Source organism: Mus caroli, chromosome 11 (assembly GCF_900094665.2).
Source record: "Mus caroli chromosome 11, CAROLI_EIJ_v1.1, whole genome shotgun sequence".
In the NCBI taxonomy this organism is placed as follows: domain Eukaryota; kingdom Metazoa; phylum Chordata; class Mammalia; order Rodentia; family Muridae; genus Mus; species Mus caroli.
Genome location: NC_034580.1, coordinates 63,191,070 through 63,218,353, shown reverse-complemented (window position 1 = coordinate 63,218,353; position 27,284 = coordinate 63,191,070). Strand labels below are relative to the sequence as shown.

General features: G+C 50.1%; 1 protein-coding gene across 1 annotated transcript in view; it reads right to left on the bottom strand.

Annotated features, from left to right (window-relative positions):
* Nucleotides 1–4,776: 4,776 nt before the first annotated feature.
* The window catches only part of Pik3r5 (phosphoinositide-3-kinase regulatory subunit 5), a 23,870-nt gene continuing 1,362 nt past the window's right edge, over nucleotides 4,777–27,284 (bottom strand). The window contains exons 2-18 of the mRNA XM_021178060.2: nucleotides 26,755–26,855; nucleotides 25,884–25,952; nucleotides 24,820–24,958; nucleotides 16,128–16,197; nucleotides 12,136–12,310; nucleotides 11,836–11,989; nucleotides 10,744–10,827; nucleotides 9,824–10,523; nucleotides 9,537–9,699; nucleotides 9,109–9,234; nucleotides 8,435–8,563; nucleotides 8,172–8,265; nucleotides 7,868–7,944; nucleotides 7,189–7,282; nucleotides 7,028–7,110; nucleotides 6,428–6,540; nucleotides 4,777–6,342 (exon numbers count right to left, since the gene is read on the bottom strand). Of these exons, the coding sequence (XP_021033719.1) occupies nucleotides 6,201–6,342; nucleotides 6,428–6,540; nucleotides 7,028–7,110; nucleotides 7,189–7,282; nucleotides 7,868–7,944; nucleotides 8,172–8,265; nucleotides 8,435–8,563; nucleotides 9,109–9,234; nucleotides 9,537–9,699; nucleotides 9,824–10,523; nucleotides 10,744–10,827; nucleotides 11,836–11,989; nucleotides 12,136–12,310; nucleotides 16,128–16,197; nucleotides 24,820–24,958; nucleotides 25,884–25,952; nucleotides 26,755–26,855 (2,513 nt within the window). The 3' untranslated portion in view covers nucleotides 4,777–6,200. The remainder of the gene's footprint in view (nucleotides 6,343–6,427; nucleotides 6,541–7,027; nucleotides 7,111–7,188; nucleotides 7,283–7,867; nucleotides 7,945–8,171; nucleotides 8,266–8,434; nucleotides 8,564–9,108; nucleotides 9,235–9,536; nucleotides 9,700–9,823; nucleotides 10,524–10,743; nucleotides 10,828–11,835; nucleotides 11,990–12,135; nucleotides 12,311–16,127; nucleotides 16,198–24,819; nucleotides 24,959–25,883; nucleotides 25,953–26,754; nucleotides 26,856–27,284) is intronic.

Genomic DNA, 27,284 nt, shown 5'->3' with positions numbered 1-27,284 from the left:
CAGAGGCAGAGGCAGAGGCAGAGGCAGAGGCAGAGGCAGAGGCAGAGGCAGAGGCAGAGGCAGAGGCAGAGGCAGGTGCATATCTGTGAGTTCAAGGCCAGCCTTGTCTACATATGCAGATCCAGACCAGCCAGGGCTACATATTGCTAGCCTGTCTCTAAACAGACAAACAAAAACCATCTAGGCCATGGGACTCTCCTTCCAATGTTTTTCTTGGGTCATCTCTCATCTCAGGGAAGAAAAGGAAACAGGGCAAAGGGGGCAAGAGGAAAAGCTGGGCAGGAATGTCAAGAAGGGACCAGTGGTCAGTGGTGGCAAATGTCAAGGCTAGGGAAGGACAGTTTGGGTACTGAGAGGAAGCTCCACCTCTTTCGCCTCCTCTCATTCTGCCTCCCTCTTTCCCTCCTCCTCTATCTCAGACTTGACATCAAACACACAGGAACATCTCCAACATACTTTTTAGGCCTCTTTTAAAAAGTCACAAACTCTATGGTCACGTCCTATTGGTAAATTGGCTCTGGAGAGTGGCAGGCAGATCAATAGTGATGCTGTCATTGAAGCACCTAGATCCAGTCATGCCTGAAACCCTGTTGCCTAATCTATTTCTAATCAGCTCATCTATGTGATCCAATAATTTCCCTGCCTTTTAAAGATTAAACTTTAAAGATTAAACTTTTTTTAATGTGGGCTTCATTCGCTTGCAGCTTTGGAAGTACTGGATTTTATTTGTTTGACATCCTTGTAAGGCCCTCACTAGGTTCTAGTCTTGCCTTCATTTTTTTTAAGAGAAAGCCTTTAGAAAAACACAGTCCATGGATGAGCGTCATTTCTTCTCTGGCTCTGCCTCCCTCCCCTTACTTTCTTTCCAGACTCTCCCACAAGCCCCATGCCCCGGGGTTAATTCTCTCTAGCGTCTCTACCCTCTTCGCTGGTGTCCTGAGGCCATTCATTGCCTGCCTGCCCGACCCGTCTTCTCCTGCCCAGTAAGTTTTGGGATAGTAACGGTCCTCAGATTTTAGTCACCGCATCCATGTGAAGAGAAAGATTGGCTCCTTCAGTAAAGCAAGTGGAAAGTGAGCACACGAGTGACAGATGTGGGGGCGGGGGGAGTGGTGGAAATGAATAAACCCGTGCGTGATAGCCGAGAGCATGAACCCGTGCAGCCTCCACGGGCAGACCCGCTTATCAGTCTCGGCCTAACTGAATCGGAAATCACAAGCTGGCCTCTGCTCTTGTGGCTGCACCGCTCTTATCAGCAGCGTTTCTGCAGCTGGTGTGGGTGTGGTAACCATATAGCGGGGCAGCCAGGTGACTGACTGAGCACAGTCCCAGACTCATCCCTTCCACGGAGGACTAGGAGGGAAGGAGGCAGTGATGAGAAAGATCTGTCCCCACACCTGCACCTGTGCACAGCCCCACCCATCTCCAGGTAGGGTGTAGACACAGACCGGCTGTCTAGCCCCACCCACCTCCCCTGGACCTACAATAATTCTCCAGGAACAGCACAGAGGGTCCCAGGGTGGTTCATGACAACAAAGGTACTCTCGGGGGACTGTTCAAGTGTATGCACACCCGCAAGCGCGCGCGCGTGCGCGCGCACACACACACACACACACACACACACACACCCTCCTGCTAATACACCTCTGGCTGTCTTTGGGCCTCAGTCTTTTCATCTATACCCTGAGGTGTTGGAGAGCTTGGTTGTAAAGGCTCGCCAGCTTCTCAGCTCTCCAGAGGAGCCCAGTTCCAGCCTATTCTGCTCTCTGGCCATCTAAGCCCCTTCCCTCAGGGGTGTGGGTGGATGGGGTAGGGCTGCCCTGAGCCACCCACATCCTGTCCTCTACCCTTCCTTCCAAAGGCATCAGGGGGACTAGGTTAAGCCAGCTTCTGAGTCATCATTTGGGAATTGAACTCAGGTCATCAGGCTTAGCTGCAAGTGCTTTTACCCACTAAGCCGTCTAACTGGATTATGCATAAAGTTTAACAAGTTTCCTTGATGCCTATCTGTGTCTGTGTATCAGCATGTACATGTGAGTCCAGGTGCCCACTGAGGCCTGAAGCTACACTCACGCTTCCTTCCCGGCCACCATTCCCTGAGCTCAGGCAGCCCAGACTTCCTTGGAGCAGGACAAACCTCTACCAAAGCTTCCCCTCCTTTGGCCCCTCCCCCAGCCTGCTCCCATCATTCCTGAGGGTGAACAGAGTGTCCCTTCCATCAGGAGACCGGAGCTCTCCTCTTCAATTCCATCACAATGAAGACAGCCTCAGATACAACCATGAGTTTTGCTTTTCTGGGCCTCAGTTTACCCCACCACTTGTGATGTATTGAGATGGCCACATAGCTTTGTTAAGTATGGCGCTTTTGGAGGCCACCATCTGGCCTTGAGGGACCATAAGTACATTCTTCAACCCTTCTGTATCTCAGTTTCCCTACCTGTAGAATGGGTATAACAGTACCAACCTCACAGGGTCAGAAGAGGCACACATAAGCTAGCAGGAACACGAGGGTCGAGAACACCTGATCAGTGCAGAGTTAAGTGTGGTTGAGGTGGGGTTAACCCAGCTGGCATTCACTGGGATGACCTACTGTCGTGGTCACAACTAAGAGCATGAACCTTCCACTTCTACCTTCTTAGGTCCCTCAGAGGGGTTCGTGAAGCAGCTGTGGCCACAACTACCTTTCCAGGGGCTATTCAGAGCCTCAAGTGTGCCTGCAGGTAGAACACAGAAGAAACTTCCTATGCCTCAGGCAGGAGGCAGAGGACGCTTTGTCCTGGAGAGCCAGCTCTCTGTACTTGGACTTTACTGAAAGAGGTGAAGAGAGAGATTCAGAAATGGGGGGGAAGTAGGGGGAAGCAGATCTACCTCCCCCCCCCCCCACACACATAAACACAAAGAAACAGGAAGTCCTCTTCCCAAGGATCTGCATATCTTCCAGTCCACAGGGTTTCTCTGTCGCTGTGGTAAAACCCTGGCTAAGACCCAGCTTGGTGGGAGGAGTTTATTTCACCACAGGACTCCCAGGTCCCAGCCCATCACCGAGGGAAGCCGGGGTATCATTAACTCAAACAGGAGATGCAGAGAGGAAAGCCACTCACTGGCTCACTACCCATGGTCACTTAGCTTCAGCCTGGCCAGTGGTGGCAACAGAGCAGGGTCACCTGCTCAGGGGTGGCACCCGCTTACAGTGGGACGGGCCTCTCATGTCACCCATTCATCAAGACAATAATGCAGACGTACCCACAGGACAGTCTGCTGAAGAAAATCCCCCAGTTGATGTTCCCTCCTCCAAATGACTCTTGTTTGTGTCACATTGACAAAAACCTAACCAGTGCCTAGCATTTCCTGTATGCCTGGGTGGACCCCCCACCCCCACCCCTTCTCTCTCAACTCTGAGCAAGCAGGGGAGTTGGGAGCATCCCTGCCCTGGAGCTCTTAGCCATCGATGGAGTCACCATTTGGTTCTTAGGGACAGCTGGAGAGGTAATGGGCCACTTGGTTTCAGGCCCCAGCTGCCTAAGAAGAGCAAAGGAGGCTCAGGCATTGTTTCTGGGGCTGTCCCCTTTCCAGGATAGTTTTAAGGCCCCCATTTAACTCAGCAGGCCAGAGTTAACCACAACTCTGGCTTTTTCCACTCACAGCACCCCAGGGGACAGGCAGGTTTCTTAGACTTAGTAGCATGATGCCTGCTACACACTTCCTCTCAGACACCCCGCAACACCCCTGGGAATAGAACTGCCTCCCCTTTTAGGGGTAGGGAGAAGCTTGCAGATGTGGTGAGGTGGCCAATCACGCAAGTTCAAGGTGTCCGAGAGACCCACAGGAAACACCCAGACTCAGCCCACAGCTTGCGACCATACCGTGCCAAGCTCAACTGAGACTAGATGAACCCTAAGTGTCTGTGGCTGCGTGGGGAAGAATGACACGCACGGCAGCCTACTGATGCCAAGTTGCAACCTCCTTAGAGCCTTCCCCTTCCATCCAACTCAGCTATTCTGGGATGCTGGAGTTGGTGTCCGCCAGTGTCCAACACCTCTTCTTCCCCCTTGTGTGCGGAGTGTAAAGGCCGCCCTCAGGTGTGTATGGCCATTACCTCTTCCCTTGCTCTCCCTAGTATGATGGGCCCAGGTCCTCTATTTCTTGTCAGTGACAGGAGCCTCAGGCCCATGGGGACATCAGGATATACAGGCTTATGTTTCTCAAGTGAAGTAATACAGGAAACCGTAGAGATGTATAGGATTTTGTTGTTGTTTGTTTTGGGAGTGTGTATGATGAGGCTGAAATGGAGGAGTATCAATGAAATTTTAGCACAGATATATATTCTACAGAGTGGAAAATTACAAATAAACTATATAATCCCCCAAAGCCTTACTTATGCTAAAATTTATTTTTATTGTATTGTTTGTGTGTGTGTGTGTGTGTGTGTGTGTGTGTGTATGTGTGTGTGAATGCCTTCAGATGCCAGAAAAGGGCATCAGATTCAAGCTGGAGGACAGGCAGTTGTGAGTCACCCTATGTGGGTACAGGGAACTGAACCTGGGTCCTCTGGAAGAGCAGCGAGGGTCACTGACTTATTCCTCCAGCCCTGAATTGATACATGTAAACTCTGACATGCTCCAACATAACTATAGGTGACCAAATATACAATAAATCAATTTTATTTGATAATAATATTAAAATCGCATTCACTGATTCACATCATATTGATCTTACAGTATAACAATATGCTCACACAGCAGGTAAAAAAGCACACTGGTATATATGGCTGGACACTGCTCCGGAACCTGGCAGATAGACCGTCAGCTAGGATTGGGGGTGACAACATAGTGGCTCCATCTGGTCTCTCAAGTCAGGAGCCCTCTGCAGGTTCCTTGGGCTTCTACAAACTGAGGTCTTAGGTGCAGAACATGATGGTAAGAACTCTGTGGCAACTTGTTATGTTTCCAAGGTTCCTTACTCACTGGTGCCAGGCCAAGGCCTGAGCCAGCCCACCACCTTATCGCTCCAGCCACATCTTGTCCACCTGTCCAGCCCTCCGGTCTGACAGGTTTAAACTTCAGGCTCTTGCTGTATTGGGTTCCATGCATGTCTCTACCGTTAGATACTCAGTAGTCTGCCCTCTGCTCCTCTGAGATCTTGTCCAGAGAGCTTGTGTCCAGAGCACACAAGTGCACCAGTCCTCCAGCTGAGAGGAAGTGAGCATATGGGAACCGACCTGCTAGGGAAGTGGGGGAGGATCCGTACCTAGGAGGCCCTTTCTGACTGCTGCTTAGCCTGCCTGAGTTCCGCCTCATCCCTAGGTGGGGCAAGGCCAAGCAAGGACTATCCTGAGAGTGTTCAAGAACAAAGGAGGGCATCAGTAGCGAAGGGCAAGATGTTGTCTTTCCAGGGCAGCTGCTGGGAGCCAGGCACTGAGCAAGGTTCAGGGGCACTCCCTTTGAGGAACCACTTCCCCTTCACTTCAGCACTGAGGAAACAGAGGCTCAAAGAAGTGCCTTAACTTCCTCTGGGCATTTAGCTAGAAAGGAACCATGTCTGACCCATCTCCCCAGCATCTGAGACCCAGCAAGGGGCTCGGGAGAGAAACTGTACCAGGTCCTAGCAATGGACCAAGTATTAGTGCTGTTTTTCAAGGGATCCAGGGAACTTGAGAGAGAAAGCCTGTGTGTGTGTGTGTGTGTGTGTGTGTGTGTGTGTGTGTGTGTGTGTGCGCGTGTGTGTCTGTGCATGTGTGCTCATGATGGTAGTGGTAGGGTAGAGAGATGGTGTCTGAGACCAGGAAAGAAATGTCTCACCCATCTTTCTCCTACCTGTGCCTTAGAGAGAATGACCTCTAGTTAGGGACCCTGAGTCTTGGACAAACCAAAGATGGACCTCAGCTCAGGGCTTGGAAAGGAGGCCTAAACCACAGACAAGCCTCACACCTTTCTTTGGGGCCGCTCGCTCATCCCTCTCCCTCTGCCCAGAGGCATCTGTAAGACTGGACATCCCAGGCCCTTCTTTCTCCAGTGCCTGTTTCTTCATCACGTCTCAGGGACTCCAGATCCCATTGGCCATATCCCTGGCCCATGGCAGGGCCTACAGAGGGATCCTGATGCAGCGCAGGGCAATTCTGTTCTCCGTAGAGAGCAGCTGCCCTGAAGAGTGGTCCAGGAGAAGCTATGCACTCTTGCTGCCCAGCCTCGTACCTAGTTGCACTAGGGCAGAGCCCCACTGAATGTCATGATGGGAAGGCAGAGAAGGGAGCACAGGTCGGACCCAGTCTCTGCTGGCTGGCTGAAGGACCTCTCGGGTGGCAAGCTGCTCTTCTCTGGCTTGTAGCAGGGTGACACTTCACACCTATAAGACAGGGTGATGTAAGAACGTGGCTCTGCAGGCTTCAGAGGACAAAAAGAAAGACCCCCTCCCCGGGCCCCCATCTCACCTGACCACACTCTGCAGGATCTTTCTCTCATCCTGGTCCAGACACACGGCAAAGGGGCAGCTGCTGGAGCCAATGATCTGCACCTTGTCCACTTTGATGTAGGATGTACTGATCTGGAAGGGAAGCCCTAGTTCAGGCCCCAGAGCCCCGGCCATACATCTGCCAGCCCTGGGTGCTTCATTACCCATAGGGACTGGGAGAATTTGAGACAGGACTGCCTGGCAGCTCTTGAGACCTACCCATCAAGTCAGAGGAGGAATCATGAGAATTATGCCAGGCTGTCTCCTCCGCAGTCTCTTACCGAGTCTTGAGGGATCAACGCACTGCCCGCTCCAACTCAGAGACCCCAGGGTTCTCTGATGTGGCACCCACACTGGCTCAGACCTAATGACCCTGAATGACCACAACCTTTCCACATACATACATCCTCATATTCCACACCTGGGTATACCCACAACCACACCCCTCATCTGCCTCTCCCTTCCCAGCAATCCTTTCTCTGTCTCTCTCTTACATACAACACAAGGCCACCTTCGAATGCAAGCCACGCCCCACTCCTGCCAGGGCTGAGGGTGGAAGATGAGAGAAGCAAGCTCTTACCTGGTTAAAGCCCTTTTTGGATTTAGGGTTCTGCCTCTTCACTACTTCTGTCAGGGTTAGCATCAGCTCCTCCATGCTGGAGTCTGGAGGTCAAGGGTGGCTCAGACCAGGCTCGGGACTCCCCAGCCACATCTCCCCACCATCCTCTCCAGCCCGCTCACCTAGCTCCTCCGGCTTCTGGCAGGCCTTGCTGAGGTTAACAGAGGTGCAGACCTTCTCCAGGTTGCTCCAGCGGCTTCGCCCACTGATGGCTCCCTGGAAGGCAGTGCAGCCACACCCTTCAGCCCAGAGCCCCAGAGCCTGATGCCTTGGGAGTGTCCGGATGCTAAAGGGTCACCTCTTGGTACCAAGGGAAGTCTGGGAGTCTACTAGAGTCAATTCTGGGCCCCAGCTCTGGTGAGGCGGGCTCAGCAGCAGGCCCCAGCTGGGAAGGGGCCCAGCCCAGCACTGGCCTGGCCTTTCCTTTCCTTTCCTTTCCTTTCCTTTCCTTTCCTTTCCTTTCCTTTCCTTTCCTTTCCTTTCCTTTCCTTTCCTTTCCTTTCCTTTCCTTTCCTTTCCTTTCCTTTCCTTTCCTTTCCTTTCCTTTCCTTTCCTTTCCTTTCCTTTCCTTTCCTTTCCTTTCCTTTCCTTTCCTTTCCCCTTCTTCTCCTTCCCCTTCCCCTTCCCCTTCCTTTCTTTTTCTTTTTTGTTTTTTGAGACAGGGTTTCTCTGTATAGCCCTGGCTGTCCTGGAACTCACTTTGTAGACCAGGCTGGCCTCAAACTCAGAAATCTGCCTGCCTCTGCCTCCCGAGTGCTGGGATTAAAGGCCACCACACCGGGCAGCACTGGCTTCTCTTACCTTGCTGTAAATAATCTGTAGTGTTAGAGGGACGGCCTCCCGGTCATCGTCAATGCCCAGCCTCTTCCTACCCGGACCTGGGTCACACAGATACACTGTTCACTCAATGTTCCCAATTCTCTGGGTACCCCTTCCCTCTGGTCTCGGCTCCTCAGGGCTCCAATTCCCCAAAGCCAGGACTCCTGCATCCGCTTCTACCTCTCCGTAGTCGCGCTCTCTCCTCACAGGACCCCCCAACTCTTGCTCCCTCTTCTTTCTGACTCTGCCTCCTGCCCATCCCTGTAAGGGTTCCCTCGGTGCCCACCTGAAGCCTTGATAGCCCGAGTGGTCGCAGAGTGACCCAGCTCCAGAGACTGGATGAAGATCTCTGTGGTCTTATCCCCAGTGACGAAGGTCAGCTGGAGGGGGCACAAGTACGTCAGTGTGGGACCCAGTAGAACCAGCACAGGGACTTCCAGGGGTGAGGATGGAGTGCTGTAGGCCCAGCAGGTCACAGGCTGGGACCGGGCCATGATGGCCATAGCTAATCAGGGAATCTGGGAGAAACAGGATGGTGGCATGCCTCACCTCTGTCTGGTAAACCTGCAGCAACACGGGGCGGGCCGCAAAGCGGCAATAGTAGAGTAACATATCGGCCAGGATGGGCAGCTGGGTGGCCGAGCCCTCCAGGGGCCGAGAATCTGCCTTCAGGGACTGCTGTGGTAGATGGGACAGCCATGCCAGGTGGGAGAGGTGACAGGGTAAAGGAAGCCATCGGAGGAAAGGAGGTAAGGACACACAGAGAGGCAGAGAGAACAGTTTGGAGGCAGACAGAGCAAGAGGGAGAGCAAACGTGAGACCGGGTCTGGACGCAGTGTTGGGCAGGGAGCCCAATTATCCTTTATGCCCCACCTTGTCTCACTCAGGCCTCCTGGGAGACAAGCCAGGAGATAAGAAAGGGAACTGACACCTAAAGTCCTTTTTACCCTTCTGAGGATCTGCCCTTCCCCCTTTAGCACAGTGGCCCCAGCTCTCATTCCTAGTGCCCTGGGCTCAGACTTCATCTTACTCCTCACATATCTTGCCTCTCTGTGTGTCCTTACCTCCCTTCCTCCGATGGCTTCCTTTACCCTGTCACCTCTCCCACCACTTTTCTAAGCCAGACCTGGCCCTCCATGGATTTTCCCAAAGCCAGACTCCTCAAAGTGAGGTGGAATGCCAGCAGCCAGTGGGCTCCAACCCTTACCTCAGAGTCCACTTACCTGACAAAGGACTTCAGGAGGCAGGTGCATGAGGCCCAACACATTGCGTTCGTACCAGGGGTCAAGCATACCGAGGTAGTGAGAGATGTCATTGGTACTGTCCTCCCATGGGGCCATGCCAAGGTCCTGGGATAAGGGACAAGAATTATCCCCAGCCACATAGAAAGCTACAGAGCACAGGGCTATATCTGAAACCCCAAGTTGAGCTTCTCTATGCCTCTAGAGAAATGTGATGGTGTTCCATCTTTGTCAGGTGGCAGAATGTCATACCCAGGTACAGGACAGGAACCTAAAAGTGAGGGCCAGGCAGGGGAAGGTGCTTACAGACACAGGAGATGGCTCTGAATGATTTTTTAAAACCGATACCCAGAACCTACTCTCATCTATTCCTCTTTCCCATCCCAGTCGGCTGGAGATTTGGGACATACTGTAGGGCTGGGGTACTTCAGGGAGTCTGCAGGGAGTGGAGATGCTTGGCTCAGAGAGGATGGGCAGGCACTGGGGCTGGTTCCGTGGCTTCTCTTCACAGGCACATAGAAGAACTGAAGCTTGAAGAAGCGTGTGAGGATAGGGTGACTGGTCTCCAGCCTCCTGGTGAGGGGATGACGAATGGTGAACCCACGGTGACGTCAGGACTCCAGGTGGGCTCTAAATTCTATCAACACCCCAGTCCTGATGCACAAGGGAAAGTGACACACCCTGTCCCCATTCTTACCTGAGCTTGCTATAGGCCCTAGCCACCTTCCCTGAAATCCGATCAGAGCCAAAGACCACAACCCGTAGTGTGGAAGCTTTGGGGTCCTCATCCCCACTGAGGAAGGGACGGCGGCGCTGGTGGTGTGAGGGTGGTGCCAGAAGCCATCTGGGGAGTTGGGTGGTGAGCTTGGCCTGAGGTAAGGACCGTGAGCGCTGAGCCCGGGAGGGGAGCTGAGAGGGACAGTCCAAGGGGCTGCAGAGGCTCCCAGCCCTCCGCAGAGGCAGGGTTGGGTCTACACTGCTCTCTAGGTTCCTAGAGTCCCTCCTCAGGACCAACTGGCTGGTGCTCTTTAAGAGTTTATAGAACCTGTTGAACTTCTGCCCAGGCCTGCGATGACCCTGGCGTTTCTGGCTGCCGGGCTTTTGGGGCCACTCTGAGTTTTCCTCGCTGTCCTCCACATAGCCACTGTCCATGCCATCCGAGAGGCCTGAGACAAAGGTGGTCAGCACCTGGCGGGACAGCACCGGTTCTGAGGCCTGAGAGGAGGTGAGCAACAGTGTGGAGTCGTGAGACACCAGGGAGCTGGTGGAGAGGAGAGAGTCCCTCTCAGCGCAATGCCTGTCCATCTCCAAGTCCTCCTCTTCCTCCTCTTCCTCATCTCCCAAGATCCCTGGCTGCAGCAGCTCCTGTTCCTTGAGAAGGACTTCCTGGAGGATGTCTATAGGGAGACAGAAGCAGTGTTTAGGTCGGTGTCCTTTGAGCCCCTGCAGAGGATGATGGGCTCTGGAAGAGTAGGAGGTGTTTGCTCCAGGGCTATAGTGCCCCCCCCCACTAGGCTTATGTATGGCCTGTGTAGTGGGGGATCCCACAGGAATGCAAAGCATTCATAGATACAGGATCAGACAGACAGCTGGAGTCTGGGACCAGCTTCCCCTTACCAAAGCTGTCCTGGTTCCAGCTGTAGGTGTAGCATCTGGCGACAGGGATGGGGATGGTGTGGAGTTTCCCAGGGTTTGCAGGGTCTATAAGAGCAGGGAGGACAGGAAGAGGGGACTGGGAAGGGGCCTTGCAGAATGGCCAACTCAGTCTCCTGGCCTTACAGAAGAGGCCAGAGTTGGAGCAGTACAGGTAGGAGCCACAGAACTGGATGGGCTGGGATACCTGACTCTCAGCTACTGCACCTTTCTTTATGGCACCGTGTAGACTGTAGCCCCCCACCCCCAACTCATACAAACTCTGTGGGAGTGGCCAAGTCACAGCCTCTAAGCCCTTCTTTTACTGACAATCAGGAAAAGAATAGAAATAGAAACACTAGTTTAAAAGTCTTGTCTGCATGTTTTTGTTTTTGTTGGGTTTGGTTTTTGACTTTGTGAGACAGTTTCTCTGTGTAGCTCTGGATGTCCTAGAACTTGCTCTGTAGACCAGGCTGGCCTTGAACTAGGAGATCCGCCTGCCTCTGTCTCCCAAGTGCTGGGATTAAAGGTGCTTACCACCACCTTCTGGCTTGGGTGTTTGTTTTGAGACAAGGTCTCCCTATCTAGCTGGCCTCAAACCCATAAACTTCCTGCCTTAGCCTCCCCAGTACTGAGACTGCAGGTGCATGCCACCATGCCAGGCTCCTTAAGAGGTTGTCTGAGGAACAGTAGCTGAAGCTGCCCATTGGCGCTCAGACATTATGCCACCCGCCTCTATGGTGACAAGAGTGGCAGGGGGCATCTCTAACTTCTTTTGGAGCAAGATGTGACCATGATGTAAGTGGGTTCAGGAACGTATACCAAAGTAATGCGAGCGGCTCCCTTCTCTCAGTGAGCTCTCTCTTCCTCTTGCTAACATGAAGGCAAACAACCCAGCCTTGCATCTGCCCACAGGAACTCTGCCTGGGGACTCGGGGAGCACACAGATGCTGAAGAACCCGGCCCCTGGAAGGCTCTGTGGGACAGAGCTGCCAGGCCGGCTGGTGTACACCCTCTGCATGCCAGAGTAGATGGTAGGGAAATGGACAGAGCTATTCTCCCTCCCTCACGCCTTACCTAAGATGCCAGGGAAGCCTGCTTTTTCTCCCACTGCCTGCAGCTTGGTCCGGAGCCACTGGCGGGCCTCTGCTACATCCCCAATACCAGACGCCAGCTCCTGGGCTTCTGTCGTCTCGGTGAAGATGTCCTCCAGCTCTTCTATCGTCTTGGACTGAAAGTCCAGGAGGAGACAAAGTATGTTCCTGGCCCGCCTCTCCCAGTTTGCAGTACCAGACCAAGGGCTCCCAGCCTCATGACCCCTCTGACCCTCTCTGTAACAAAATACTTCTTCATAGACCTAGGCTTCCTAGCCTTTACCTGAAGTTTGCGGTGTAGTTTAGGAAGGTCACAGTGGGCCCCAAAGGTGGCCTGGAAGGCATGCAGGAGCAGGGTGGTGTAGGTGCCATGGGGTGACTGTCCGGGCGTGCTCAGCTTGTCTGCCACAGCAAGGAATTCAGCCTGTACCTCTACCGGGTTCAGCAACAGCACAGTGCTGGGGACACAGAGGATGGACTGTGTGGGCGCTGCACCCTCTGTGCCCAGGGGCTCAAATCCACACAGGTCACCCCACAACACAAGTGGCGTAGTCTCCTGGAAGGGGCTTGGGATGTTGGGAGAGCATTTCCATGGGGGTATGCTTATGATTATTCTGAGGTGCTTTTCAAGCAGAGTGTTCAAAGACTTTTTCAGAACCAAACCTGAAGGGCTGGACAGAAGGCTCTGCAGTGATCAGATACACTGCTCCTGCACAGAATCTGAGTTCCCAGTATCCACATGGTGGTCCACAATTACCTGTAAGTCAGTCACCTCTGGCCCTTGCAGGCATCTGCACAAACATACCCATACCTAACTCCTCCACTCCCGCCTACACATATAAATAATTAAAAATAAATTAAATGTTTTTTTTTTAAACTGATCTTAAGGAGCTGGGGGTATAGCTCAGTTAGTGCACAAGCTCTGGGTTTGATCCCCACATAAGCCTGGTATGAGAATGCACGTCTCTCATCCTAGCATTTGGGAGAGGGAGGCAAGAGAGTTAGAAGTTCAATGCCATCCTTGTCTTCATAGAAGTTTCTAGGCCAGCTAGGAATGTAAGAGAGTCTTCCTCAAAACAAACAACAACACAAGTGTGAGCCTGACTTTTCACCGTGAATTTCTGCTGAAGTTTTATGTTAAGACAGGGTCGCTCTGTGTATTCCAGTGTGGCCCACAGTTCTTTGCCCTTAGTCTACTGGTGCTGCCTTGACTTTTACATAGTCACTTATTCCCATGAGAAGTCTGAATGGGTACGAGTTACTCACAGAAGGACCACTGTTCACCAAGGTAACTTGAAGCTCACTGATCATTTTTTCAGGGGAGAGAGAGCAGCCTGTCATGGGTTGTCATTTACTGTGGTCTGAGAGACTGACATCTGCCCCAAGTCAGGCCCTTATCCTCCACTCCAGCCTGGGGCTGGGACAGTGTGGGCTGGGCCACCTGGGACCTAACCCTGCAGGGCACCTGGGACCCTTGTGGTGTCAGGGTTCAAATGTCTTTGTTATGGAGACTTTCAAACACTTTCAAATACTAAGAGACTCAGTGGAGCTAGAGCTGTGTGAGGCAGTTGACAACAAGCAGCTTTCTTGCTTCTCTGTGCTAACCCCCACTCTGTGGGATTCAGGACCCAGGAGGCTATAGCCTCCCTCACTCTCACAGTCCCACATCAGACCTCAGGGCAAAGAGGCATTGTTGAGCAGGTAGAGTTCCTGCCAGACTCTGCAGGTCTGCCTTCAGAGCACAAGGACAGGGCAGTCCCTATCTGTCAGAGAGACTGAGTTTTTAAATTATTATTATTTTTTTAATTTCCCTATTCAGAATTAAAAGGAGGCAGGATCTTGAACGGTGCCTGGCTGGGCCTCTGCAGAGTCTTGGTCATTCCTTCCATGGATCTGTGCTGATCCACACTGTATGCAAGACAAGGCTAACTGAGCCCTCTCTCACAGGGTTAATGTGTGTGTGTGTGTGTGTGTGTGTGTGTGTGTGTGTGTGCTTGGAATAGTGCTGAGGGGCTAGAGAGATGGTCCAGTGGTTTTGAGCACTGACCGCTCTTCCAGAGGACTGCTCTTCCAGAGTTCGATTCCCAGGACCCACATGGTGGCTAACTAACCATCTGCAGCCCCAGTCCTAGGGGACCAGACGCCCTCTTCTGACCTCTGCAGGCACCAGCAACACAAACACGGCACAGACAGACATGCAGGCAAAACACCCCTACATTTAGAATAAAACCAAACATTTTAATTTGATAAGAGAATAATGCTATGAGCTGCAGTACACTATGAAAAGGCACTGCCGGTTGTTCAGTAACCCACCTCTTCAGCTCTCTGGAACCCCCTATTGACTTTACTAAACTATTGCACACAGCCCTCCTTATCCAAGGCCTCAGTGGCCTGCGAGCTCCAAATATATAAAATGAAAAATTCCAGAAATAAATATTTCATAATTCTTCAGCCTTAGGCAACTCAGGCCCGTTCACTGGTACATCACCCTATACATGGCCTGTCTGTGACCTAATGACCAGATGAACCATCCAGGCACTACAGTGTTTGTGGTCAATGATTTATTCAAGGCACACGCTGGCCTGTTTGGCTATGCCGTGTGTGTGTGTGTGTGTGTGTGTGTGTATATATATATATATATATATATATATATATGCATATACGTGTGTGTGTTTGTGTGTGTGTGTGTGTGTATGCTTGGAATAGTGCTGAGGAGACACCGAAAGTTCTTTGAAGTGAAAGTTCTTGGCATGTAGAGAGGGTTTGATGCTATCCGTGGCCATAGGTGCCTACTGTGTATCTTGGACCGTATCCACGAAAGGTAAGGGGACTGATTGCTTAAACTTTCTAAGTCTTTTCTGTTTCTTAGCCTTCACCACAGGCTTTTTTGTTGACTCGTTTTTAACTTAGAAGTGTTTCAAGCACCTAGGCAGCGGGTGCTCAATGGTGTGATGGGCATGAGTGTGTGTACGAGGTCTTGGCTCCCTGGTTTCTGACAACACATCAAGGTGGGGCAGCACTCAGACTCAGACAACCGGCAGGTCCTCCCCATGGGTCCCTTCTCTAGGGCTTTTCCAGCTGCAGACTGGAAAAGTGTGGACTCATGTCGGGAACCTCAGCGCTCAGCAGACTAAGGCAGGGGAATCACACAAATGCAAGCCGGATGGGGCTACACAGTAAGCTTTGGGCTAGCCTGAGCTACGGTGTAAGACCCTGTCACTCAAAAGTTCTTTAAACAATCACACACACACACACACACACACACACACAGATACACACTGCAGCCCAGGACTCAGACACAGTGGCTGGTTCTTGTTTGCCATCCCAGCACTTGACACATGGAGGCAGGGGAACAAGAGTTCAAGGCTGGTCTTTGTTACATAGTAAGTTTAGGGTAATAACTAAGTGAATAGGCAAATAAATAAGGATGGTAAAGAACTCATTGTATGTGGTAGGGTTGGTTTTTTCACGAAACTCTGCCCCCACACCTATGCCAGGCTGTCAAATAATTTTAAAAAAATATATAGGGTTTTACTATGTAGTTCAGACTGGCTTTTAACTCACAATCTTCTGCCTTCCATGTGAGAATTGCAGGTGTGTGCCACCATGCCCATTAAAGCATATTTTTAATATAAGTCCAGATCAAAAAGAATGTAGAAAGCTTTTGTTTTAGCAACAGGGGAAAGACACCATGGAAAGGGTAGGGGTCCTTGAGTAAGCCTAAGGTTCAAATCCTGACTCAGACAGACACTTGCTAACTGTGTGATCCTGGGGAGATTACTTTGTCTCTCTCATCTCCAGTTTCTCCACCTGAAATTCACATATAAACAAAGTCATGTGTGCTGGACGACCCATTTGAGAATCTGAAGGAAGGGGGTTGGAGAGAGATGAATGGGGCTGGAGAGCTGAGCTGGCTCAGTGGTTAAGAGCATTGGCTGTTCTTCCAGAAGACCCAGGTTTGATTCCCAGCACCCACATGGCAGCTCACAACCATCTACAACTCCAGTCCCAGGAGCTCTGATGTCTTCTTCCAGCCTCTGTGGGCACAGATATACATGCATACAAAACACTTTATTAAAAATTAAAACATGAATCTGAGGGAAGATTAGAAAGAGTAATTCAGACACTAAACACCACAGCAGCAACAGCCACAGCTCCCGGGGTTCCCCGTTGGTCGGTGACTAGAATGTGTGGTGTTGGGTGAGTGCAGGAGGCCGGGTGGGAAAGGGAGGAAGTGTTCCGTCCCCTGTTCCTCCCTCCCCCAAGAACACTCACACAGTGGAACTTCGGTGGCTCCTGACAGGCAGGCCCTGCTCAGCCCTCACCAGCCGCTGGTAGGAGATTCCTGTGGACCAACAAACAACAAAGAGGAGAGGGTAGGTAGGTTTAGGTCCCAGGCAATGTCATCCCGGGCCTCTTACGAGCCAGGTTCTGAAACATCAAGCTGGGAGTGCCCCAGGAAGCTCCAGACAAACGTTGGAAAGACAGTTGCTATTTGGCCCTTGGCTAAGTGCTTTGCTTCTGTGGAATGGTCACTTCACCCGTAAACTTCAATCTTCACTTCAAAGCCACCCTCAGCCTCTCTGCTGCCCTCTGTCTTTTCTTGACCATTTTGTCCAGGTCCTATCCCTAGATTGGCAACAGGCAGCAGGAGACAAAGGGATGTATTGTTCGATCCCCCATGTCCTATTCTGGTTTTTCCCACCTGGCCTTGGGCAGACAGGTCATTGACCCTGGTCCTCAGTCCCCCCTGAGGAGACAGCTAAAGGAGACAACTCTGTGGCTGCTCATAGCTTAGTCCCTGGCCCACCTCTGATGCACCAGCTTGGCCTTCCTGGGAGATAGAACTTCATGAGAGGGAGAATGCAGGCCCAGGAGGCTGCCAAGTCGTTCCTAGGTCCTCGCATAGTGTCACTAACGCCTGGGGTCTCCCTGCAGTGGGGGAGGGGTGTGTGCCAGGCACCCACCAATCTCCATGCTCAGCCTCAGTTGGCCAGGCAGCACCCTGTTCCACTCTCCACTTCTCTGTCTGGCTTCTCACACCTTAGAGACCTAAGTCTTGCCTAGTGCCTGTTTTCTCTGACAGTCCCCAGCCTGTCTCCCTTCCTCCCCTGCGACTTTAAACACACCGAAAGGAAACAATGTTCAGAAATAGGTGCAAGGAAGTCCTTTCTGGGCACACGGCATCCCTGGCTGGGACTGAGCTGGGGTAGCTGGAGGGAATTCCCCGTGGATGCAGGAAAGCCAAGAAAGCTGTAAACACAAAGGGCATGAATTTTGTTTGGTAAACGACAGGAAATTACCAGTTCATGTTCCTCTAACTTGGGACATAATTGGTTTGATTGTTGGCCTTTTGTGTGATGTTGGCTTTCTATAATTGCCACAGACGCTAATGTTAGGTCTTCTTTGCTAATAGCATCCTTAAAATAGTAGCTGTTACTCTTAGGAGTTGGGATGCCATCTAGTGGCCATTCACATACATTACAAAGATAAACTCAATCCCACCACACCCTCTGCCCGAACCACACCCGCGCAACATAGACAAGCAAATCTCTTGACTTTATTTACGTGTGTGTGTGTGTGTGTGTGTGTGTGTGTGTGTGTGTGCGCGCGCACTTTGCTGGGTAGAATCCCGGGCCCTTGAATCTCTAGCTATTTCCTCCAGCTCTACTTAATTTTGTGCATGTATGTGTATATGCTTGTCTGAAGGTCTATGGCCCCATATGTATATATGAATGTGCATTCAGTGTATGTGGGGGCCAGAGGTTGGCACAGGGTATCTTTCTCAATTGTTCTCCACCTTATAAAGGGAACCAGGATCTCTCACTTGAACCCAGAGCTTGCTTGTTCTGCTAGACTCGCCAGGCAGCTTGCCTTGGCACACCCTGGGTTTGGCTTTCCAAGCACTGGGATTTCAGGCAGGCTGTCATACCCGCCCAGAGTTACCTGGTGTTTGGAATCAGAACTCAGGTCTTCATACTTAGATGGTAAGTGCTTTACTCACTGAGCAACAGCTCCTTCAGTGCTTTTAAAATCAGCAGCCCACTCCTCAGGGGTTCTTCGCCCCTAATTACACACCCCCAATGTGGTGCAGTTAGAGTGGGGGCTGCTCCCTGTGGCCTTTGTTGATCTAGGATGGACAGCCAGCCAGTCACACACCAAGCCATGAAGTCTCTGTCCCTGCATGTAAATTCTCCAAAATGCTAGGCTGCAAGACTACCCAACCCCCTGCATTCCGCTGCAAGCTTTTGCCCTGGCCCCAAGCCCAACTGCCCAGCTTTTTGCCACTTGGTTGTATAGGTGTCTTTTGACTCTGGGAGAGTGTTGGCAACTGCAGTCCCTGTAGTTACTCTTCTGTGGCATTCACAATGAGGACTACCCTCTGTCGTGTTTTTCCTTATGTCTCCGTGTAGGGACATTGCCATCCCCTCATCTTGGGCTGTGGTACAGTTTAGTGTGGGGGCTGCTTCCGACGTTCTCTCTTGTACTTGTCTGCTTAACTTGGAAGCACCAGGAGGGGGATATTCGGGAGGACATCCTGACACACACTGACCGAGAGGAAGCTGTGATTTGAGCTAATGGCTTGTCTGAACAGTCAAGACGCCCACAATTCCAAGCAGAGACACAACCATTTGATAAGACAGCTAACCTGAAGACACCTCTCAGTGTCCTTTGACCTCTCTTGGTGATGGCCTCCACTGCTTATTGTGAGATTATGGGATTTATGAAGTTTGTTGGCGGGCTAGGGCCTGACCTGGGAACATACTAGAACCGACTGACACAGGACATCAGACTTTTCCTATATGGAAAAGTTCCTCCAAAGAAGTACACTGGGGTCTCCCAAGTATAGGGGTCACCTGTCTTGGTAGGAATAAGGCATCAAGTAAATGGAAGAGGACTTCACCACGACTTTTGGAATTGAGTAGATGTGGGTTTACCATCTAACTCCGGTTTCATTATCTAAACAGTGAGCACGCCCGTTACTACACCAAGAGCTGTTCTGAGGCTACATGGGACCCACACTTGCCTTATTGTGAGCACACACTAATGACCCCTGCACCATTATTAACAGCAGAAGCCCTGCTTTGATGGAGAAACCTGTCTAAAGTCACTAGCTAGTACGTGCCAAAATCGAGGTCCTTGTCACTCAAGGTCCATGTTCCTTCTCCCACACTTGACCGTATTGTTTGGACAAGGGAAGCGGGTTTCTCACTTATGCATCTGTTAGGGGCGTTGTATCATTTCCTCCCCCTGTAGAACTGCGTGTGGCCCGCTGAGACACAGCCTTGAGGTTTGTGTGTTTTCAAAATTGCCCAATGCCTCACACGTAAAGTGCCCGTGACACCGACCAGGATTCCAGAGCAGTCCTTAGCAGGCAAGTATGATATTCTGCATCACCATGTGAGCACAGAATCAACATTCGATAAACACATGGTCTGAAGCTCAAAGGGCTATTCTGGGGGAGGAGGTGTTGTTGATGCCACTGGGGGTGGAGTCAGGAAAAAAGGGAAGGCCCTACTTTGATAACCAGCCCACTTCCTCCATACTTAAGGAGACTACCAGCTCTTGTTTTCATAGCAACGGAGTCTCTGAAACTTTACTGGGGGAGGCCCAGATCCCCAGGTCCCTTGTCATCTTTTTGACTTGACAGGACCGATCTCTGAAGGTATCAGCATCCCAGTGCTTACTGCCCCCTGCAAGATCGAAATTGATAGAATCAGCACCTGTATTCACAGATGGCCCTGAGAGAGAGACAGAGACAGAGACAGAGACAGACAGAGACAGACAGAGAGAAAGACAGAGAGACAGAGACAGAGAGAGAGACACAGAGAGAGAGAGAGAGAGAGAGAGGCTACACTGTGCTCCTATTGTTCAGATGGGGAAACTGAGGCTTATATGTATGCTCCGCGTCCTATCAAAGGGCCTCCCAGTCAATGAGTGTCAGACTCTGATCCAGGATTTGGAATCAATGGCCTGGCACGAAGCCAAAGGAAACATAGAGCTATTTGGTTCTCCTTCAATGGCTCAAGTTCCCTGGCCTCTGTTCCAGCCTTCTTCTACAGCTTCTCTTGGCCAGGCTCACTACAGATGGAAGGGGGTCATGCAGAAGTAAGTCCCACCAAAAATCCCACTAAGATGTTCTCCAATAAGCCTACCTGCTGGTCACGTAGAAGAGGGTAACTTTATCTAACCCACTACTTGCTGAGGACTAGGGCGTAGCTTCTGTGAAATTACCTACCTACGGAGTGAGAAAAGTCACAAGCATTTGTGTTGTTGCTGTTGTTGTTCCATAGAAACAGTCACACCCAAAGCTCTGGCCCATTAGAAGTATCTGAATGATGCCAGCTCAGTTCGCCTCTAATGTCTTTTAGTTTCTACCTAATCTTGTCAGTTTGCACCTCATGCCCTCAGTTTGAATCTTATTCTAGCTTATGTGAGAAATTTACATCCAGTTCTTCTGCCTTTTTTTTTTTTTTTTTTTTTTTTTTTTTTTTTTTTTTTAGACAGGGTCTCACAGTGCAGCTCTGGTTATCCTGGAACTCACTGTGTTTGTTGACCTGGCTGGCCTTGAGTTTAAAGAGATCCACCTGCCTCAGCTTCCCAAGCACTGGGGTCAAAGGCGTGCACCACCATCCCTAAATACGTCTCTGCCTTTCTGGAAGCCAGCTCTACCTTGCTACTGCTCAGTAATGAATGGACTCTGACTTCAATACAGGCTCAGTACAGAGCTGTGGGAGACTTTGAGCTATTTGGAAGTGATTCTCGGCCGCCGCGAGAGGTCATGATTTCCTAGTTCAGCTCTGCTTACCCTCAAAGAGGGATGGGCAGCTCTGTGAGTGCTCCCGGCATCTGACCTCTCCCAGATCCTTAGTGTGTGTATCTGACACCTCTCATGGTCTCACATCAAGGACTCTCTGCAGTGAGTAGCCACCGCTGGGCCCTCCCTCCTTTGACGAAGGGCCCATCCTTCATTTCCACCATCAGTGGCTGCTCTGTCTGGCTCTTCACTCCCAAGTTTAGCATGCCATCATCCCAAGTTCCTGCCTCTCCACACCTGTTTGCTGGGCTGCTGAGAACAGCGCTTCTGACCAACAACCCACAAAAGCATCTTTTCAAGGCATTGCGTGCACCCAGCTAAGACTAGCCACATGGTTCTGCTTGAAAGTGAGAAGCAGTCTCTCCATAGGTGATGCCCCTCCCCCGTGCAGCGATCTCCCTGGACCGCTTCAAATCAAGGAGCCACTCAGTTCTGTGTGTGCAGAGGCACCGTCAAGGTGCCTGGAGTTTAAATCCTGTCCCTTGAAATTGCAAAAGGAAAGAAAAGCTTTGTCTCCTGGAAAGGGAACCCGGGTCAACAGCCAGAAGTCAAGGTAGGTCCATGAAAGAGACTGCTGACCTTACACTGACTGCTCATTTAAGATGAGCAGACAGATCAGCGGATTGACTGGAGATGTGAGGCGTGAACCCTTGCAAAGGAATTCACAAGCGAAAATCCAGTCCTGAACTTTTTAGGGCTCCTGAGCTGGGGTATAGAATGTAATGCTTCAGTCAGCTTGTGTTTACATGACGACAGCTAAATGCCCCGGATGCTAAACACAACCTAGAGTAAGTAAACATTACAATGGGAAAGCAAAAGGATTACAATGTATCATGTATGGGGGTTTCAATCAATTAGCTAATCAACATCTAATAATCTAAGTGCTGCTTTTTAAATACTATTTTGAGAGATTTTATTTTTTTGATGATGTGCGTATATGGTGCGTGGGAAAGTGCTTAAATGCATGCAGGTGCTCCAGGTGGCCAGAAGAGGGCGACAGATTCCATGGAATTGGAGTTAAGGTGGCTGTGCACTGTCCCACGTGGGTGCTGGGAACTAAATTTGGATCCTCTGTGAGAGCAGGGTGCTCTTACTTGCTGAGCCATTTCACCAGCCTCCATTTTAGAAAACTGAACAGCATCCTACCAAATGACTGCTACCATATACTGAACTATGGTCATTAATCAGGGTTCTGCATTGGTTAATGCTTAGGGAGGGTACATTTGATGGACATTCTCTCTGCTAAATCTTTGTGCAGCCGTGGTTAGTCTTCCGGATTGAGTTTCAAGAATGGAATAGTGGTGTAAAAGGGTGATGCTGGAGCCAGCCCTCACCACTTTCCCATCAATAGTGGTATTTTCAGTCTTTTTTAAAGTCAGCCACTTTGAAAAGGAAGGCAGTAGCTCCTTCCAATTCTGCATCTGCTTCGGTCCTAGAGAGCATTGTTCTCAGAGTCCTTTCTGAAGCACATGAATCATATTTATTCAATATATAATCAACATATAAAGTCAACATAAAATATTTATATTTTCACTGGTGTGTCTGACAATTTTTAAAACTGACTCAAAAGAACCTTCCATAGGTCTGAAATAATTCTAACACACACACACACACACACACACATTTGTCATTTGTGTTCCATGTTTGGGTGTTCAGTTCTACACTTCCTGATCCTCTCGGCTCTCTGTAGCTTTATCTTAGGAATGGGCTTGGCCACTCCACTCGTCTGCAGACCAGGTTCACATATCCTATTTTTTCTTCCATTATTTTTATTCTCTTGTTTTCCACGCTTAAATCTTTTACTTATCTGCAAGTTATTTTATGTTTAAGATGGAACTTCGTTTAACTTTTTTTTTATTGAGACAGTCTCTCTATGTCGTCCTGGCTGGCCTGGAACTCATTATTATAGACCAGGCTGGCCTCAAACTCACAGAAGTCCACCTGCTTCTGCCTCCAGAATGCAGAGGTCAAAGGTGTGAACTGCCAATGCTCTGCAGGATTAGAATTTTAACTCATTTCTAAAGTGGCCTGCCAGTTATCCTGATGGTACTTATTAAGTGACTGGGCTTTTTTGTTGCTGGCTTGAGGGTGCCTCTTTACCATGGCAGATATTGCCTTTGGTTCTGCCGATCTATTTCTACACTAATAGGTGCTATTTTAATAGCTTCAGCATTAGAAAGACCTAATGATGCAAATACTCCCTTCTCCGTCTCTTCTAAGAGCACATAAATAAACACATAGCAAATGAATAAATCAAATGCTTCTGTAGTCTAGTTATAATTTCAAGTAGGCTTTAGTTGTTCCGGTTTAAATGATCTTGGTACTTAGATTGGGACACATTATTTCCATGATACCTGATGTTATCATTGATATTGGTTCAGTTCCACAATGTCTCTCTTCAATGAACAGTCCTTTAGTTAATGCTGACATCTCTGTGTGGATTACTCACATTTCTTATTTTAGATTTTTTTTTTTAGGTTTTTATCTCTGTTGTATTCCCCCCTCCTTGTGTGCCTCCCTCCTTTCCTTTCTCCTGTCTTCCTTCCCTCTCTGCCTCTATCTCTTTCCTCTTTAAGCAGGTTCTCACTCTGTAGCTCAGGCTGGCTCCTCTTTCCTCTGCCCCGAGTCCTGGATCTTTCCCTCCTAGATGGGGCTGGTAAACTGGGAAGTTTAGTCTGCCTTTGCTGGCTCTGAGTTACTCATGCGCATGATTCTCTCACACTTAGATAAGCAATTGGGTGTTATAAAATTAAAATGTTATCCCCTCCAGATGAAGAAAGACCCTTTGCATAGGCAAAATACATATGAGGAAACCCAGAACGATGCTCAAGTTCAATGGAAATGCTTGCAGCAGTTCCCCTGGGCAGTTGCCATATTAAAAACACTTCTGTAGCAATAGTTTCCATATACTGAGGGGTTTTGAATATCAAGAGAGAGTGTTGATGCTAAGCAAATGCTTTAGAGGAATCTAAAGAGATGACTTCCCTGAAATAGAACAGTGGTGAATCGCTCTGTTCTGGGCAGCCTCTCAGGGAATCAGACCTGGTTGTTCTTCCTCTTGCTGAAGCCTGGGTTTCTTAGGATTCTCATCTAAAAACAGCAGTTACACCATTTGCCTCAGTAGAAAAGGGTTCACGCTGCCAAGCCTGGTGACCTGAAGCTGATCCCCAGGACCCACACAGTGGAAGTAGAGAACTGTCACCAAGCTGTCACACCAAGGCACTCACACACACATGTACTGCCACCCCTACACAAAGTGCATAAGTGTGGCTTAAAACAGCAGTCACAATTTCTCAAGAACTCTTACTTTTCAGATCCTAAGTATGAAAGAACCTGGAAACATGCTGGAGAGATGGCTCAGCAGGTCCTGAGTTCAATTCCCAGCAACCACATGGTGGCTCACAACCATCTGTAATGGGATCTGATGCCCTCTTCTGGTGTGTCTGAAGACAGCTGCAGTGTACTCATATACATAAAATAAATAAATAATTCTTAAAAAAAAAAAAGAACCTGGAAACATGAAGTCTTTGTCCACACTTGTCAGGACAACCATCAACAGCCTCCATTCTTAGCAGCAGGCACTATCCCTGGGAAAGCCACTCCTACAATTGCCTATTTGCTCCCAGGGCAAAGAGAACACATCTCATCATTATCCTGGAGACTTCTCTGAGTGATCTGCACAGCCCTGGCCACCCCGTAGCTTATCAGAGGTTCTCAACCTTCTAATGCTGTGACCCTTTCATACAGTTCCTCATGTCCTGGTGCCCCAACCATAACATTATTTTCATTGCTACTTTATGGCTGTAATTTTTGTACTTCATAACTGTTACCCATCATGATGTAAGTATTTTTGGAGATGGAGGTTTGCCAAAGGGGTCGAGACCCACAGGCTGAGAACTGCTGTCCTAGCTAATCAGAATAGCAGTACAGGCAGGCCTGTGCTAGCTTCCCTGAACAATTCTCACTTAAATAACTCCCTGTATTGACTGCCTTAATGTGTGTGAACACAACCATCTGATGCTAAGCACACCGTGAAGAGCGCACTCCACATTCCTTACCATGGTGTGGGCAAGGATGGCATGTGTGGAGAACTGTTCCAGAAGGGCTGGTTATCCTAGTCATGTGACCCCGGGCCCCCTTGGTACTCACCTGGGGCCTTGAGTTCAGCATCAATGAAGGTGAGCATCTCTCTGCAGATGCTGCAGTAGGGAACCGGCCAGGTCAAGAAACAGTGGTAGGTGCTGGCTGCCTTCAGCAGGAGGTCGGAGTCTGGTGGGAAGTGTGGTGTCTAGGGTGGAAGAGGGACAGTAAGGAGTATGTAGGTATCCAGGTATGTAGTGGCACATGCCTTTAATCCCAGCACTCAGGAGGCGGAGGCAAGTGGATCTCTGTGAGTTCGAGGCCAGCCTGGTCTACAGAGTGAGTTCCAGGATATATGTATATATGATATATGTATAGTATAGAAACCCTGTCTTGAAAAAAGAAAAGAGAAAAAAGTGAACAGGTGAGGAAGGGTTCATTGTATCCCGAGACAGTTTCTGCTCCCTCTTTGGAATATCTCACAAAGGACACACACACTTCCAGAGAGCAGTTACACCCCAGGACAAGATCAGGGGAAAACTGAACTATGGACAGACAAGATGCTGTCCAGAGCTTCTCTGTGGCAACGGGCCTTGTTCTCATCAAATAGGGTCTTAAGTAGCCCAGGCTGGCCTTGAGCTTGTTACCACCTCTCAAGTGCTGACTTTATGCAGTGCCAAGGATCAAACCTGGGGCCTCATGCTTGCTAGGTAAGTGCTCTCCCCACTGAGCCACACACTCTGCCCACAGACCACAGTTTTTCCAACACTTCAGAGAGGAAGTCTCTCTGAAAAGCTGTCAGCTCAGAGGTCGTGGTAAATGGTGCCATGGTTTCTACTCCCTTTGAGGAACTATGTTCTGTGCAAACACGATTCGTATGTAAATATTCTCATGAGAGGCAAATATTTTTATTCTTTGGGTGGACTGTTCCTCCATAGAAGCCAAGAGATAGCGGGTACCATGGCAACCATCTACATCAGCCAGAGGCTTCCCAGGGTGCTATCAGAAGGTCTCGTTCCATCTCGAGTGTCCTGGCTCCCAAGTTTGTTTGTCCTCAGAGAGGTGAGGCCTCTGGCCCAGGTAGAGCCCACTCTCCCCTCTCATCTCTCAGCTCCTGGCCCAGCTGTACTTACACAGAGGACAGTGGAATAGAAGAGCAGAGCCAGCGGAGCGAGGAGGTCATAGGTGCCTTTCTCTTGGACCTGTGGAGATGAGAGGGAGGTCAAGGTCTTTCGGCCATTGTGTAACTTGTGGGCAGGTGGCATACAGCGCTTCTGTGCTGACCTCAGCAGATCAATTCAGACATTTCCTTCTCTTCCCCTTCTCTCTCCCAACATGCTTGAGACCTTCCACACACACACCCCCCCCATGACTCCAAGACAGTGGGTCCTTTACGTGTCACAGTGTGGTCATGAGAAATTGGGAGCATGGTTTTGAATTGGTTTACTTGTGACCAGCAAGCAAACGCACCAGGTAAATCTCATACCAGGATGGTGGCCATGAGTGCTGCCATCAGGAATGACTTAAATGATGAATCCCATTTACAACTCAGAAAGACAAGAAACATAAAAGAGAAGCCTCCATGAAACAGTTTGAGTCATTTTGGGAACTTGGCCCATTCTGGAACCTCAGCCCCGCTCAGCATTACGTATGTAAATAAAAGCCTGCACCCTGAGCTGTCAGAGGAGGCCCCAGCTTCCCTTCCCAATCAGAGTCCTCTTCCTTGTCTCTGTTGCTGTGGATCCTTCTCAGGAAAGGAACTCAGTGAAGCTTCCTCCCTGCCTCCTCTTCCCTCCTTCTAGTCTATACCCTGACTAAGAGCATCATCTATCCTAAGCTGTAGCTATGAACTCAGGTCCACACGGGACCTGTTGTGTGTTTACACAGGACAGGATAGGACATTCTGTGCAGGAGCAGAGCAGACAGGACCCACAGAGCTGACCTAAGTCCTGCCTTTGCAATGCCAATTCTATCTGTGCTCATCAGTGTCTGCTTCACCCTCACCTCTTGGGTCTTCTGTAGGATCTGTTCCAGGAGGATGAGGAAGTGGCCCGGGTCCCTGCTGACCAGCTCCTGTAGGCTCCAGCAGTTCAGACACAGCCCGGCTACACAGGGGGCAAGTTAGATCAGTGGTTAGTTTCACTCTCTCTGGCTAGCTATAGGCAGAGCTGTAGAGAAGAGGGTTTATTCTGGAACGCTGATATGGAAGAGTATATGTGAATATTTCTTTCTAAATAGAGTCTTGGAGAAATGGCATCAGGTCAAAGCCCCCAAGCTCCACCAGGACATGTGAAACCAGACCTGGTGGCACAGCATGTGGGAAGCTGAGGCAGTTGGATCATGAGTTAAGGGGCACCGTAGGCGATGTAGTCCAAGGCTAGCCTGGGCTATATAATGAAATATACTGAGTAGCAATAACAATGGTGATAGCAAAAGAGGGGCTGGTGAGATGGCTCAGTGGGTAAGAGCACCCGACTGCTCTTCTGAAGGTCCAGAGTTCAAATCCCAGCAACCACATGGTGGCTCACAACCAT